Source organism: Ahaetulla prasina, chromosome 8 (assembly GCF_028640845.1).
Source record: "Ahaetulla prasina isolate Xishuangbanna chromosome 8, ASM2864084v1, whole genome shotgun sequence".
Classification (NCBI taxonomy): domain Eukaryota; kingdom Metazoa; phylum Chordata; class Lepidosauria; order Squamata; family Colubridae; genus Ahaetulla; species Ahaetulla prasina.
This window is the reverse complement of record NC_080546.1, coordinates 48,945,502-48,963,178: the sequence shown is the minus strand read 5'-3', so window position 1 is coordinate 48,963,178 and position 17,677 is coordinate 48,945,502. Positions and strand designations below refer to the sequence as shown.

Genomic DNA, 17,677 nt, shown 5'->3' with positions numbered 1-17,677 from the left:
ACACTTCCTAACCAAGCATCATCTCTTTTTCTCAAAAAGTGTCTATGTAAATCTTTGGTTTAGAGCTCCATTTAAAGCTGTTTCTAAAATCCTTCAATCAAATTAATTTCTTGCATCTAAATTGGATGTCTTTGCTCTGAATTTTTTCAATGGTTATAAAAACTCAACTGAATCAATCCACTCTGATGTTTTGGTGTTTTTGATCAAAGAAAGAAAAGTTAAAAAAAAAAAGTCTAGTCAGATCATATTGATGCTATTCAAATCAATCATTTAAATTGGATCAGTGCCTATCTATGGTCCTCTAATTTATACTTGTGGTAATAGTGCTGCTGTTCCACATTCCTTTTTTTTAAAAAAACAAACTTTTTGTAATCTGAAAATAAAAACATGGTAAATATTTGAGCATGCAAGTCTTCCAGTTACTGCCGTGCATGTGCCTCGCTGATCAGCTGTCTGGCGCACATGCTTATGCCGGAAACAGGAGACCAGCTCTTCCGGTTTCTGGCATTGCTGCACACACAAAAGGCAGTTGATTGTCGCATGTCCATGCATGCCAGAAACCCAGAAGAGGAACGGGTGGTGCTGCACATGTCAGGCACCATGGCTCCATGTGCCACTTTGGGCACGCATGCCATAGGTTTGCCATCATGGTCATAGGGGATGAAACTGAGCCATTGCTATTATATCTATTCTCTATATGCTCTTTTTTTCTTAATATCTGATTGAGGTTAGGGTGTTTGAACATCTGACATCTAATCACAAGTTCTTGATTTTTTTTTTTGCCATAGTTGTTCTACTTGTATATACTTTTCACCTCAATATACTTTCAAAGCATTTATAACATTACTCCTGCTTATCTGAATATGTTAGTAGGCAGACTCAGCTATCCTCAGCTGTAGTGTTCTGGAACTGAAATCTGAAATAATCTTGGTTAACAGTTGAATGTAATTCCTGGAGGGTGGATAACAAGCAGTGCTAAGCAAACTCTATGAACCCCTGATCTGACACATTTGGCATGTCTTACCCGTCTCTATTTTTCCGGAGACTTGAAAGGGTCACTTGAAACAAAATAACAAGTTTTGAGACAATCCGCCGATTCCGACATGACCTGTATTTAACACACAGAATCATCTATTGCAATATCCTTCCTGTAAAAGACTACTTCAGCTTCAATGACAATAATACAAGAGAAAACAATAGATTCAAACTTAATGTCAACCACTTCAAACTTGATTGCAGAAAATATGACTTCTGTAACAGAGTTGTCAACGCTTGCAACTCATTACCTGACTCTATAGTCTCTACTCAAAATCCCAAAATCTTCAACCACTACTTTTGACCTCACCCCATTCCTAAGAGGACTATAAGGGGTGTGCATAAGAGCACAAACGTGCCTACCGTTCCTGTCCTATTGTTCCTTTTCATTATATCAAATTAACATAGTTATTGCATTCTTTTTCTTTATATATATATATATATATATATATATATATATATATATATATATATATATATATATATATATATATATTCTTATATGATATGTTGTTGTTTTATGTCGATGTTTGTATACTGTTATGACAAATGAAATAAAAATTAAAAAAATCAAGGATAGCAATATTGTGTGCTTATGCTCTTTCTAAACAGAGGGTTTTCATCATATTTCTCCTCCCTTAATCCAATGCTTTCTTTCTTAGAACTGCTTCAAGCCAAGTAATACTAGAGGTTGCCCTGTTCATCAGGCAAGCAACTTATCTTTGTTAGTTTTGGACTGCGGAGGGATCTTTGCCTTAAAAGCCTCGACAAGGGGAACAGAACAGACTGAGTGCAACCAGTGAACCTTAATTCACTGCTTTGCAGTTACAAATATTCAGGCAGAATGGGTGTGGTCCATACATTTAATTAAATGTAGTCATTTTGTGAAACCAGGGAAGCATGCCTTTTCTGTTACTGCTCCTGCCCTTTGGAATAGCATCCCTCCCAGGCATCATTCAAAGATTAGCCACATCTTTCTTTCCTTTTTTCCTTAACTGATGAATCTAATGAAGATGTATGCAACTCAAAATCTTGCAATGATCTTGTTCAATGTAAACCCGCCTAGTAAACAACATGGGTGTCAAACTCGCAGTGTCACATTGCCATCACATGACGTATCGTGATGTTTTTCCCCTTTGTGGAGCTGGGGTGGGGGTGGCTGGCATGTGAAGCATTTGGTTCATGGGCCGCCAGTTTGACACCCCTGATCTACTGTATGTAGGTTTTGGATTCCAAATAAGCAGAGCTTTGTAACAAAGCTGGCACTGCAAAAATTTAAACATTTCATATTATTATTGCTCCTGGGGAGGAAAGCTATGGCAAATCTAGACAGCGTACTAAAAAGCAGAGACATCACCCTGTCAACAAAAGTGCGTATAGTCAAGGCTATGGTTTTCCCAGTTGCAATGTATGGCTGTGAAGGCTGGACCATAAGAAAGGCTGAGCACCAAAGAATCGAGGCCTTTGAACTCTGGTGCTGAAAAAGACTCCTGAGAGTCCCTTGGACTGCAAGGTGAACAAACAAGTCAGTCCTAGAGGAGATCAACCCTGACTGCTCTTTAGAAGGCCAGATCCTGAAGATGAAACTGAAATACTTTGGCCACCTAATGAGAAGGAAGGATTCACTGGAGAAGAGCCTAATGCTGGGAAAGATTGAGGGCAAAAGAAGAAGGGGACAACAGAGAACGAGGTGGCTGGATGGAGTCACTGAAGCAGTAGGCATGAGTTTAAATGGACTCCAGAGGATGGTAGAGGACAGGAAGGCCTGGAGGAACATTGTCCATGGGGTCGCAATGGGTCGGATATGACTTCGCAACAAAGAACAACATTATTATTATGGTTAATTGCACAGTCAGCCAAATGTTTAGACTGGATTTGGCATTTTTGTCCACCTTTCAAGTCCTTCTCTAGACCTGAGATAAGCAGATGTTATTGTTTGATGCTCTTAAAGGTATTATTGCAGGATGTAAGTTGTTCCAAGTAAAGCTGCCTTTTTAACTGTGGTGATTTTGTCAATGCTGATGATGTTCAAGTGGTGCTCTAGATGTTTTTGGATTGCACCCAAGACACCTATTATTATTGGTACTTTGTTTTCTTCTGCCATACTTGTTTGCTACTTCTGTTTGCTACTCTTTTGTATTTTGTGATTTTTATTATTATTATTAAATTCAGACAGCTGAGTCTGGATGGCTCACAGAATAGACAAGATAGAATCCAACTACTTAGTACAAAAACACATACAAAAAACGCAACCATAACCTAAACCTACCATTGCCTTAATCTAAGGCTGAAGAATTTATTTATCTTTCCCCCTTCCCCCAAATCCCATAAAATCCTGATTCTTGGAAAATTCCAGTTTTGATGGAATCAGGCTCCAAAGTTTGTCATCATACTCATCCCCATCCCCACCACCACATAAATAAGCTTCCTGCTTTACAACTGGCCCAGGATTATGTTGATTTTGTTTAGTATTAATGTATGAACTCAGCATTCATCGTTTGGGAACTACACTTTATGATTTAGTGGGTTGCATAAACCCATTTGTGCTTTAAGCAGTATGTCCTGCTAACTGGGGAATTCAGGGAGCTGAAATCCACACATCTTAAAAGAAGCGGTGTGAAAAATGTAGATCTAAAGGAACCACAATTTCCATGCAAATATACCTTTTGGTTAAGCTAAAGTAAAGGTGTCTATACATTCTATATTTCAGTTGTGCACTGTTTTCTGTATTTAAGTCTCTCCAAACATTCTTAAAGAGATGGGAGTACCAGACCACCTTATTTGTCTCTTGAGAAACCTGTATGCGGGTCAAGAAGCAACAGTGAGAACTGGACACGGAACCACAGATTGGTTCAAAATTGGGAAAGGAGTCCGGCAAGGCTGTATACTATCACCCTGTCTATTTAACTTATATTCAGAACACATCATGAGAAAGGCTAGATGAATCAAAAATTGGAATTAAGATTGCGGGAGAAATATCAACAACCTCAGATATGCAGATGATACCACTCTAATGGCAGAAAGCGAAGAGGAACTAAAGAGCCTCTTAAGGAGGAGAGTGCAAAAGTTGGCTTGAAACTTGAAACTTGAAGGAGGAGAGTGCAAAAGTTGGCTTGAAACTCAACATTAAGAAAACTAAAATCATGGCATCCAGCCTTAAATTCCTGGCAGATAGATGGGGAAGAAATGGAGGTAGTGACAGATTTTATTTTCTTGGGCTCCAAGATCATCGCAGATGGGGACTGCAGCCAAGAAATTAAAAGACACTCCTGGGGAGGAAACCTATGGCAAATCTAGACAGTGTACTAAAAAGCAGAGACATCACCCTGCCAACAAAAGTGCGTATAGTCAAGGCTATGGTTTTCCCAGTTGCAATGTATGGCTGTGAAGGTTGGACCATAAGAAAGGCTGAGTGCCAAAGAATTGAGGCCTATGAACTCTGGTGCTGGAGAAGACTCCTGCGAGTCCCTTGGATTGCAAGGCGAACAAACAAGTCAGTCCTAAAGGAGATCAACCCTGACTGCTCTTTAGAAGGCCAGATCCTGAAGATGACACTCAAATACTTTGGCCACCTAATGAGAAGGAAGGACTCACTGGAGAAGAGCCTAATGCTGGGAAAGATTGAGGGCAAAAGAAGAAGGGGACGACAGAGAACAAGGTGGCTGGATGGAGTCACTGAAGCAGTCGGCATGAGTTTAAATGGACTCCAGAGGATGGTAGAGGATAGGAAGGCCTGGAGGAACATTGTCCATGGGGTTGCGATGGGTCGGACACGACTTCACAACTAACAACAACAACAAACATGATTTATATATGCTTCCTTTACTAAATTCATGTATGTCATACCTTGAGTAATTGACTTAGTTTGCTTTTTTGAGATTTCAGTTATAGGACCTTACCAGAGATAGCTGCAGATTCATGTACCAAATCAATTAAGTTTCCACTGCCATTATTTTTTCAAAGTTCTCTCCATATGCATAAATAGACACCATTTGCATACAAAACATTATGATTATAGGCCCGTGATGGCGAACCTATGGCACGCGTGCCAGAGATGGCACTGAGAGCCATCTCTGTGGCCATGTGTGTCATTGTCAGCTGCTCTTCTGGTTTCCATCTGGTCTTTGCAGGTACTGGAGCACCTGAAAATGGCCTAAAAAATGGCCTGAAAAGGGCCCAAAAAGCAGCCTGAAAATAGCCTGAAAAACACCCTGAAAAACACCCAAAAATGCTAAAAAAACAGACATGTACGCACCAGCCAGCTGGTCTTTGAATTTCTGATGCTCCAGCACATGCGAATACCAGCTGGACCAGCACACATGCGCGTGCCAAAAACCTGAAGACCAGGTGGCCGGTGTGTGCATGCGCACCGGCCAGCTGGTCTTCAGGTTTCCGGTGCTCCGGCACGTGTATATGCATACGGATGCACACAGGTTCAAGTTTGGGTACTTGGTGCCGAAAAGGTTCACCATCACTATTATAGGCATTTCTGATTACGGCCATGCTGACTTTTTGAAATACACAGCTTTTGGCATAGATGGCCTTACTTTTATTATCTAATGTTAAGATCGAAGATGCTATTATCAGCAGAGAAGTTTTGTTTTAATTCCAGAAAGTTTAATATATAAATCCTCTTCCAATCTTCACAGCATAGATATTTTCCACCAATTTCATATTCATTGGGAATAATTTTGAGAAAAAACTTTTTGAAATGTAAAATTGTATCAGATGCTTTCTGTATTACAAATTGGTTATTTAACACTGAACATTATTGCTGTCACCCATTTACTTGCCAAATCATATGATCAATGACAATGGTTGCTTTCATCAATAATTACCATAAAATCTTACTTGTTCCAGAATGACTAATTTGATTTATATTAACTTGGAGAAACCTGTTGAAGACCATTTCATTTCTGTGTGAAAGTATTTTCTTTAATTTTGCTTTTTGACCTACAGTGAAATCATCAATAAATAATTCTTAAAATGTGTTAAAAGTTAAGCTAAACAATAGTGAACAGTGTTAAAGGTTAGATGTTCCTAAAACTGAATCACGGGATTAACATCTCATCTTTTTCTCAGATGGACCCAACTAGGGAAAAGTTCACATGAAGTACATCCCATAATAATAATAATAAAAAAAGTGACCTACAAGATTTCCTACAAGAAATTTTTTTTCTAGTATTTACTCAAGTCGCAAAGGTGCCAAGAAAATTAAAAGCAAAATAAATAAAATGACTGGCTGACACTGAATTTCAAGCCAATTAATCACCATTTATAAAAGTATGTTGTATGAATTTGTTCCATATAATGCATTTATGATTTAATTTGTTTGATTAATTATGTGAACCATCTTTAAGAACTACTGAAAAATGTGATACAGAAGGCTTTACTTTAGAAATACATATACATATACACATGACTCTTCTATAGCTCAATTTAAGGGAATACATAGCAACCATCATTTTAGATTAAATAGTTAGCATTACCTGGTACCGGAAGTTATTCTGTATTTGTATAACATGGTAAACTGCACATGAAGCACTACCTGTGGTTAAGGACAAATGTTAAGCAATGGTGTGTATTCATTTTAACCAACTAGAGTGGGTTGTCTTATAGACCAGTTATTAAATGTGTTGTAGGCCAGACATTAAGCTATGGTTTGCTCAATCATGATTTACAGATCTTACCAGCTTTTTCTCCTCTTTCCCCTCTCTTTTGTGCAATTTGCACACTTACTTGTATCCCACTCCCCTTTCTCCTTGTAATATTCTGGCTGAAATGTACCTACATCTGGTAAAGAATTTTGATTTGATGATTTGCTAGACCCTAAAGCTTAATCTCCAGACTACAATGTTTTCAGACAATGTGCTAAGCCCTCCCCACATCATTTGCCTTAGTGTGTTGTGCCAACACTTTCTAGGGCAGTGTGTCATGGGGACCCTGTCACTTGATCCAGACTTGTTTATGTTCAGGACGTTTATTACATCATAAACATCAAGTCCGCACAATGCCTTTTTCTTTTGAAGTTTTAGTAATAGTTTTACAGCTAATCTTAACAAGGAAAGCAAAGTGGCAAGCCACGTTGCACAATGTCCTTCTGAACCTTTGACATATTGCTTTGCAATTCTCTGGAACACTTGTAAGCTTTACATGGTATTGCAAAAGACAGTCAAATCAGTAGTTGGAAAATAACCAGCTTCTTGGCTTCCTTGTGCTTACACAGACTGAACTATAGAAGGAAAAAAGAGACACCTGTAAACAGCTGTAAAAGGCTAAGGAAGCTTTCTTTTGACCCTCACTAGTACCTTCAAGGGAACATCTTTTTTGCTTTGCTGATATTTGCTATAGCAGCTCTTAAACCTTTGAAAATGACTGGCTAATCTAGCCAACTCTCTGTACTGAACTAATGAATGGAAGGACAAGCCCTTATTGTAAGCCAATATCATCTGTATTTCAATACATTTCAGTACACATTTGGGCTGATTGGAGCATTGTGTACATTTGTGTAAGGAAGTTATATTCCTTCCAACTCTCCTTTTTTGCAAGAGGAAAAAGATCATTTGTCTTTTTAAAGAAAAAAGAGATGTTGAGAATTGAGGCTGAGAAGAGGAAAAAGGTTTGTTTCATCTCCCCAACAGCCAAACTGTCTGGAATCCTCAGGGATTTGGGAAGGGACCCAAGAATAATTAGAACAGAAGGAAATCTGGTTCAGAAACAACAGCTGCATTTGGACTACAAAATAAAATATTCACTAGAAATACTGTGTATAATTATTTTCTCTTTTGTCTTCGTGTGTTTCAGCCCAATATATTTTCTCTGGTACTTTTAGTGCATGCTTAGTAAATGGAATATTTTATGCAATTGGGAAGTTCTTTGCAACAGGAGCTGCCTTTAAAATAGGAACAGACAGCATCAACTTTTAATAAATGGAGGCCCTCGTATTTACATTTTTTGATTAGACATCGCTTTCAAATTGCTACTAAGATTGGAACAATTTATCTCTCTTGCTAATAAATGTTTTAGTTGGGAGAAAACCAGAGTGAAAAATTTAGATTTTTCCCTCCCCTCTTTTTTTAAAAAAAGATGAAATTTTATTTTATTTGTCTCTTGTTAAATAGGTGCTATTCCCAAATGGGGCTGTGGGAAGGCTAATTTCCCTAGCCACACACCTAATACTACAAAATGATTTATTTCACATTTATTTTTCCATTTAATTTTCTAGGATATTTCTTTGGGGTTTTGAAAAGAACTAAAACCTAATATCGTCCCAAAGGTAATTTTTCAAGAGGCAACTGGACTTGCTTCAACTCTTGGATGAGAAACGAAATGTCTCCAAAGAAAAACCAGAAAGTCCAGTTGCCTCTTGAAAGAGCACTTTTGCGACAACCATGATCTGGATGACAGAATCTCCATAGACAAAACCTAATATCCTTTACATCGTGTCATCCTCTGAAGGTCTCTCATTCTATTGCTTATTTACCATCATGGATCTTTTTGGGAACTATTAAATGATAGCTTTGAAATCCTGGCAATTTCTAGGTATAGTAGCAATCTGGTTATATGAAAGGCAGTCATATTTGAATGATATTGAGTAAGAAATCAAAAATGATCCTGTTGCCATAAGAAATTGAACCTTTAAAATAATTTTTATTTTAAAATGGCAAATAAAATCTTTTCTTGGAAATTATGGGTTGAAAATGAGATCGTTACTCTTAAACAGCTAATCACTAGTGATTTATAAACTTTTGAAAGGTTACAAAAAGAATATAATTTGCCAAAAACAACTGAATGGCAATACATTCAGCTGAAACATTTGTCCTTTGTTTGGGATGAGCCAGATACATTGGCTGCCTTGCAAACTCCTATGGTTTTGAATGTTGATTTTAGAGCTAAAGCAATAATTAAATTTTAATGACAATTGAAAAAGTTACTACAATAAATATGGACAATATACAAGAATTTATAACAGAGAACTAGAGTTTCCTACATTAAAATATTAGTGTTCTCACATTTTAAAAGTTTTATATTTCTTGTGATTTTAAACAATGGTTCTTTTTAAAAATTACATTTTCTACCTTTATGTTAGAGAGGCAATAAAAATGTAAAAGTTAAAACATGTATTTTAACTATCCTTTTCATAGCTTCTTATTTTAATAGTCTCACTGTGGTGAACCAAATTCTTGGAAAGAAGCTCAGATTTAAGAATGTTAATGTGTTCTTAAATAATATTATTTAAATTTGGAAACAGTGTATTTCTGAAGAATTTTGGATTTATCATGGGGTTGTTGCCCCAAAGGCTTTATGTGTTCCCCAGAGACACTCTTAAGTACCAGACAGCAAAGGACAACTTGATGAAATGTGTCAACTGTGGCCTCTATTGGCATAAGCAACGGGATAAAAGAAAAATTCAGATGATGGCCACAAATATATAAAATCCTGGTTCTTTTTACATGCATCATGGCTCATATAAAAAGGGATGGAGCTTCAGTCATGCACCCACTATCTTTACTTTTTTTGGACAGCAAAGTCTGGTGGAATTTGTGGATGCTTAGCCTGGACAATATGATTCCATGTGTCAAATTTCAACCTATTATTTAAAAATGGCCTTGTAGCCATTTTTATAAGAGACAAATCCATTGTTGCATTGCTATTGTTCTATTTGATTTTTTAAAAACATTTCTTTTGTACTTGTTTCAGATACATTACGTGAAGACAGTTTTTTGGGAGAAGGCTGTAATGCTGGGAAAGGTGGAAGGAAAGAGAAGAAGACGACAACCAACAGCAAGGTGGATGGAGTCAGTTATGGTGATGATGGGTCTCCGGTTGGGAGACCAGGCTAAAGACATCATCATAGAGAAAATCATATCTATGTAGTCCCTAGGAGTCAACACTGACTTGATGTCACATAATCAATCAATTGTACTTGTATTATTATATTTTGTACATTATACCACAAACAATTGTATATTTTGTCTATTATTATGTTAATTTGCTATATCTGTTTTTAAAATATCTATTTCTAGAAGACATCTTTTGTTTTCTTTGGAGTTATAAAAACACAAAGTTGCCTGCTTTGGCATGCAGTGCATAGCTTGGTTCACCTAACAATGGCTTTTTAATTAAGCCTATTTTCTGCATTCATTCCACCTGCTGAATTACCCTCTAATAGGTGAAGCTCAAGCAGATAAAATTATGGTTGCATTTCTCTAGCGGAGAGAGGATGATGGAGAGGGAGAGAGAGAAAGAGAGAGGAATATTATATCTAAGCCTGACGCACACAAGGAATGAGCAACTTGGGAACCAAGATGGCAAATGATGCTGGCATAAAGAGTAGCTCCTGCGCAGCATTTGCGCTGAAACGCGTCAGTCTTTAGGGCCTGGAGGTCTATCGAACCGGGCTCTGACTGATGCCCAAACCTGAAAAGAGCAGCATGGCAGCCGCTGCAGAAGGCGGAGCCCGGCCCTGACCTGCGAGCATCACAACAACCCTCTCCCTCATCCGATTTGAGAAGTGAAGATTTTCCAACTGCTCTTTACTTTTCCCCCGATACGCTAACACTCCCGCCCCTGCCCCTCTTCGCCTCTGCCTTCTGGTGCATGCACGGGTATTTGATGGTGCATCGCTCTCCCTTGGTTGTGTAAGGATCCCACGCAGCGAGATCTGGTCGCTATGGAGTACATCAGAATGCCCAAGGTTAGTACGGTGCCAGAAAGACGGAGCGGAAGGGATAGAGGCTCGTCTTGAAGAAACTGGGGGGAAACTGGGGGGGGGGTTCAGGATCTGGCGGGTGGGGGGGCAGGGAAACGGGGGAGAGGGAGGATCAATTATTCCTCCCCCTGCGCGTGGGATTCCAGGTGAATTAATCTTCACCTACGCAAGGAATAATGGTGGAAAGTTGAATGTTTAAAGAATCTATTCCCCCCACCCCTCAGATGAGACTGCTGCTCGGGAGAAGGGCCTTTTAACTCGGAGGTGTATTCCAACCAGATGATATTCTTCACATAGTTGGAAACAGAATTGCGCTTACTCATCCTTTGCCTATAATAATGCAACATCAGCCTGCAAATCATTTCCCCTCCTTCGATCTTACTCTTATTTGAAATTGAGATAGAAAACCCTCTCGCTTTCTCCCCTCCTTTCCAGGGAGAAATGATAGGTGAAAATGGAATTATATTATGGGGTTTCAAAGCGGTGCCTGATTCTAGGTCTATAGAATAAAAATGGATTCCTGGAAGAGTATCCCTGAATCTGATAAGCGATACAAGTTTATTTTCGTGACATTTGAGTAAATTGGCCTGTGCATTGATAAACTGTTTTAAAGTTTTAAAATCTTGTTTTACAACTGATTGTTTATGGTAAGTCCTAGTAGAACATGGGTTTGAATAATGGTTTCTTGTCTTAGGGGTTATGAAATTAGGCCTCTGGCTTCTACACATGAAATGTCATTTGAACATAGAAGAATATAGTGGTTTGCATTTAAAGGCATCATCTTGACATTTTTATCTCTTTCTCTGGCTTATGTCAAAAAGGCATAATTTTAAACTGATTTTTTTGCATGATTATGTTCCATAAATATAGAACAAATGAATAAACTCAGTAACAAATAGAAGACAATTCCACCCCCACCCCAGGAAGTAGCATATAAAATATTTTGGCTTAATAAAAATCAAGCCTTTCTTAAAATTGGAACACTAATTTAGGAATACTTATTGTACTTAGGATCTTTCTGAGACCTACTGTTTTATATTGTTTTATTGGTTATAAGCCAATAAAAGGGTTCTTTTTAAGAAAATGTTGGATAGCCATTTGTCTGAAATGGTGTAGGATTTCCTGCCTGGGCAGGGGTTTGGACTAGAAGACCTCCAAGGTCCCTTCCAACTCTGTTATTATGTTATGTTAAGATAGGTGGATATATCAATGTTTTAAATGAATAAATGAACTGAAAGTACAAGATTTTAAAAGGAAAGCATCCATCTTCCATTGACTACTATCATTTTTGCTATGGCCTGCCCTGCTTCCATGCTATGGGATTAGGTTAGTTATGAGATTTAATGTAAAAAAATAAATATAGATTTAAATGATTTTAAACCACTAAAATAATTTAGAAAGTAAAAGCCGTCAGAAGAACAGCAAAATACTAAAACAACTATTGATAGATGTAATCAACCACTAGCCGTAGGGCTCATACTTGGACTGCAAAAATCCAAATGATCTGTAGATCATGGTTTTCTTTTTTTTTAGCTGCAAAACGTTTTTTAAATAAAATATTGAACAAATGATGAAAAGGAAACGCTCTAGTGATAGAAAATTGGCTGTATTTGAATGATTTTTGTTGTCCTTAGTCTTTCATGGAACTTCATCAACTTCCTGCAGACTGGTAGGATTTTGTGGAACATAATTTGAAAGACTCAGCACTAAATAACAGCAAAGTGGCACAGGAAACTAACTCGCTTGTTCATTCTGGTAGCCCCAGCATGATAAACCCCATGGTAGCTTAACTTTAAATGACAACAAAATTGAGGAACAAATAACTTTTTGTATACCATATCTGCCCTATGGCTGTGCCTGAGATGCAGGCTATAATTTGTTTCGAACTGACGAATACTGTGGTTCTGAAGTTCAACTGAACAGTTGAAGGCAGGTCCTGACTTGGTATATTGACCTTCCCAGCACCTCAGTCATTATGAAATCTTGCATGATATCTCTCCTGCCCTCTCATCTCTACCTACCTCCTTTCTACCTGTCACATTCCTTTTCTTCTCCTTAGAAGTGTGTTCCTCAGCACACATTGCCAACAATAGTGTTGCCTTTTATTCTGTTCTGCACATTCTTAATCACTTAGGGTTGGCATATTTATGTTTTGTGTCTGTGCCTGGACCAAACACATGTGGTGTACATATTTTGATCTGGAGAAAGCCACCTAAAATGGCTGTTCCATGTAGTTTGGACATTCCTGATCAGCCTGTGTTGAAAATACTTTGTTTGGACCCAACAAGTAGGGAATGCCGCAGGTGACACAGCTATTTAACATGATTTCTACAAAAGAGTCTAAATGCCTCTCTAGTGTGTTGTAGAGTGTAGTAATAATAACATTAAGAGTTTATTTCTTGTATCTGTTTATTTAATATTCCATCCTGTGTGGTCAAGTTCATACAGTTCCAGGTTTTCTCCTACCCCTTCCTATTTCTTATTAGATATTTAGGTCAATAAATATCTTCCTCATCTTAGTTATTTCCAGATGCTGGGAATAATTTAGATTGTAAATGGAATCCTGAATATTTAAAAAGTACCACAATGGGAAGACTTTGGGAAAAGTATATAGAGCATCATAAATATTTACATCTATAGTGGTGAAGAAAATTGGAGTGCCTTTCTCAAACTAAGCCTTTAGGTCAGCCAATCTGACCCACTTCATGAAATATGATTTTAGAGCATTTAGAATTGAATTGCTTTTTCAAAATATTTGTGGGAAACTCTAATGGGCAAGCTCATAGTTGTAATGTTTCTAAAGATCATCTTTCAGGGACAATTTTGGAAATGAAATGTGGACATAAAAAATGATGCTTTTTTTGTTGTTGTTGTTCTTGTAGAGAAAAATCATAGGAAGTTAAAAGTTTTGGCAGCCTCTGATTGCTTATAGTTTACTCCAAAGAGAAAGTAAAGAGAGAAGCACCAGTGTTTTGTGGCTACTTTTTGTTTGTGCATTCTGACCAGTACCATGATAGGTTCCTTCGATCTGATTCCCCTCATATGCCTTGGGCTTACAAAATGCCACTTTGTATTGCTGATAGATTGAAGAAAATTGTTTTATAAAAGACAAAAGAAGGCACTGCCAAACCACTTCTGTATTGTTGTTTAACAAAAACAAAAACAATCCCTAACAACCTTACATAAACACATCCATGAACTTACCAATTTATTATGTTTGAAGGGGACTTTATTTATATCTAGGGGAAGTGGTTGGGTGAATATTCCTCTTGAATTCTGCTTTAGGCAACTGTGAGGCTTCGTTCACTCGAAGACTTGCACATAAAGTTTCAAGGACCCAGCTCTTGATAAGAGGGCTATGAGAGATACTAGAGGAACTACTAACAATAAAGTAAAACAGCTGTTACAAACTAAAAACCTCAAGCTGTATAAATGCAGCAGTTCTAAGTTTAAAATCTTGTAATTTTTTTATCTTAATTGTATATTGCAATAGGCTGAAAATTGATTGATAGCTGGACATTTTTAAAAAAAATTGTATTAGAAATTACAATAGAAAAGAATAGAAACCAAGCAAACTACAAAAATGAAAAATAAAAGACAAAAATAGTGTGAAAAAGAAAAAAGGAACTTCTCCTTTCATTCCAACAAATACCCAAATCTATGTAAATTTATTGCCATCTATTAAATTACTGTACAACATATATTCTTTTCACCCTATATCTCTTAGCTAAAAATAAAAATGGAAAATCCTTATTATTCATTCCTTATCAGCAAAAGTCTAGTAAGAGTTGTAAGATATAAGTACAGGTAGTCCTCAACTTATGACATTTGAGTCCAAAATTTCTGTTGTTATGCAAGACAGTTGTTAAGTGAATTTTGCCCCATTTTACAACCTTTCTTGCAACTGTTGGGCTGTTTTCAATGGTATTATAACTTTGAACAGTCACTAAATTAATCTTGTAAGTTGAGGACTACCTTTAATTCTTTATTTTAAACTTGGTTGAATACGCTTACTTTGCATTCCTTCCTTTTAATTCTTAATCCTTTTACAAAGAGCCTTCTTCAAAATCTTAATAAAAATCTTTTGTACATCCAGTAAAAATATATTCATATCTCTTTTTTGGTATGATAGTTATAGCAGTCCTTGACTTATGGCCACAACTGAATCCAAAATTTTTTTTGCTAAGTAAGACAGTTGGGAAGTGAGTTTTGCCTCATCTTATACCTTTCTTGCCACAGTTGTTAATTTAATAAGTTGTTAAGTGAATCTTACTTATCCATTGACTACTTACAGAAGTTCACAAAAGATGATCACATGACCCTGGGACACCATCATAAATACATGCCAGTTGCTAAATTTTGATCATGTGTCCATGGGGATGCAGCAACAGTCGTAAGTGTGAAGAATGATCATGTCATTTTTTTCAGTGCTGTAACTTCAAATGGTCACTGAATGAATGGTTGTAAGTCAAGGGCTACCTTTCAGATGAAATTGAATGATGCCTAAAGTAGATATTTTAGGCATCATTCGATTTCATTTGAAAGTTCAGTCCATCCTTTCTGTATTATTTTCATTACTTGCTACGTTTCTATCCACATTCAAATACATTTCAAATTTATCTAAAGCATCTTGTTCTTATTGGTTCATATCGAAAGTCTTATCCAATTTGGCCGATAGAATTTTTAAATTAGGCTGGTTCAGTGTTGAAATCCAATTTTTTTTACTACCCGTTCTGTGGGCGTGGCTTGGTGGGTGTGGTGTGGCTTGGTGGGTGTGGCTTGGGCATGGCAGGGGAAGGATATTGCAAAATCTGCATTCCCACCCCACTCCAGGGGAAGGATACTGCCAAATCCCCATTCCCTCCCAATTCCTGGGAGAAGGATATTGCAAAATCTCCATTCCCACCCTACTCTAGGTCCAGCCAGAGGTGGTATTTGCCAGTTCTCCAAACTACTCGAAATTTCCACTACCGGTTTTCCGAACTGCTCAAAATTTCCGCTACCGGTTCTCCAGAACCTGTCAGAATCTGCTTGATTTCACCCCTGGGCTGGTTCATTCAAATCTACACTCATACTGTCCAAGGCAAATTGTGCCTTAGGATAAATCTAATGCAAATATTGCTATATAGCGATACAGCATTTATTTATCCTTTCTTCTGAAGTCAGCCTGAACAAAGTCCCCCCCCCACAGTGTAGCATCCTTTTTCTTGAACGGCTTCCCAGTAATCTTGCTGGGATCAATGTTCACATTTCTTCTCTGAAAGTCCCTGACATCTGTTTGCCATTTACATTCCCTTCAGTATCTAATTTTTACCATCTCTTCCCTTGCTCCCTAAGACGTACAGTATCAAAAATGATGTTTTTGGCTTCTTTTATTTATACCACACAAAAAATTGCAGTTGCTATCATATATAACCCCCTTGATGATTTTCTTTTTAACACCTTTTGTCCCTTTCCTCTACAAAAATCAAGGTCATAAGGGAAAAATGATCCTAGTGGACAGACATGGTTTGAAATAAATATTTCTTTGCTTTTTTAATTTACAACAACAATTAAACTTTTCCCCTCTCCTCCCCCCTCCCCCACCCGACTTCCTGGAGCAAACACAAGGTATAGTTCAATAAACAAACAGTCATACATTAAATTTTTAAAATCTAACACAATTATAATCCTTCTCTCTCACATAACCTGACTTCTTCCATTAAAATAAAAAACAACGTCCTTCATTCAAAGGCAATCTGAAATTTCTTAATCTGATATCTATTTTGAATATAATCAATCCAATTCTTCCATTCATTTAGGTATTTTTCTTGAGTACTGTCTTTCAAGAAGGCTGAGATTTTAGCCATCTCAGCCAAATTGGAAACTTTCAATATCCATTCTTCTATTGTGGGTAATTCTTTTTTCTTCCAATATTGTCCAATCAACAGTCTTGCTGCTGTTATTAAGTTCAAAATCAATTTAGTCTCAATCACTGTACAGTCTGTTGTTATTCCCAAAAGGAAAAATTGTGGTAGGAACTTTATCTTCTTCTTCAGAACCTTCTGCATAATCCACCAAATTCTTATCCAGAAAGACTTAATTTTCTTACAAGTCCACCATACATGAAAATATGTAGCATCATCACAATTACATCTCCAACATTTCGCTTGCATATCTGGATACATACATGATAATTTCTTAGGATCTAAATGCCATCTATAAAACATCTTATAAAAATTTTCCTTAAATTCTGCGCTATGTAAATTTAACATTTCTAACCCAAATTTTTTCCCATGTTTCCAACATTATTGGTTCCTGAATATTCTGTGCCCATTTTATCATACAATCCTTTATTAAATCTCTTTCAGAATCTATTTCTATCAACACATTATACAATCTCTTTATATGCCCCTGGGTTTGATTTCTAATTTGTTTAACCAAATTTTCTTCATTTTGAATAACACCAATTTTCTGATCTTCTTTCCATCTAGCCTTTAACTGTCCATATTGAAACCAAGTATAATTCCTCCCTTCTTCTTTTAATGTCTCCAAAGATTTTAGTTGTAAATTTCCCCTCTCATTATATAAAAGATCTTTATAAGTAATCATTTCTTGTTCCTGTTCTATATTTATATTCTCTACTGCATACCAAGGACTTGCCCATATAGGAATTTTATAATTTAACATATAATAATATTTTTTCCAGACACGCAGTTTGAAATAAATATTTCAATTCCATATAATGTATGTGGGCAAGCGATCAGCCCACTGGACATTCATTTCTATGTTATTTAATATCTGCTACTAACAAATAATCAGATAAAATAAGGTTTTCTTCAAATACATCCATACTGTTCAAATGTATAAGATCAGAGTTTTTGTTTTTAAACACATTATAACAAATTGAGTTCCCAGATAGCATTTTTTTTCTCTTATAATATATAAAAT

General features: G+C 36.9%; 1 protein-coding gene across 1 annotated transcript in view; it reads left to right on the top strand.

The window, feature by feature from the left end:
• The first annotated feature begins 9,519 nt into the window (after positions 1-9,519).
• MTMR7 (myotubularin related protein 7) overlaps positions 9,520-17,677 on the top strand; it is a 45,877-nt gene continuing 37,719 nt past the window's right edge. The window contains exon 1 of the mRNA XM_058192004.1: positions 9,520-10,732. Coding sequence (XP_058047987.1) covers positions 10,709-10,732 — 24 coding nt within the window. The 5' untranslated portion in view covers positions 9,520-10,708. The remainder of the gene's footprint in view (positions 10,733-17,677) is intronic.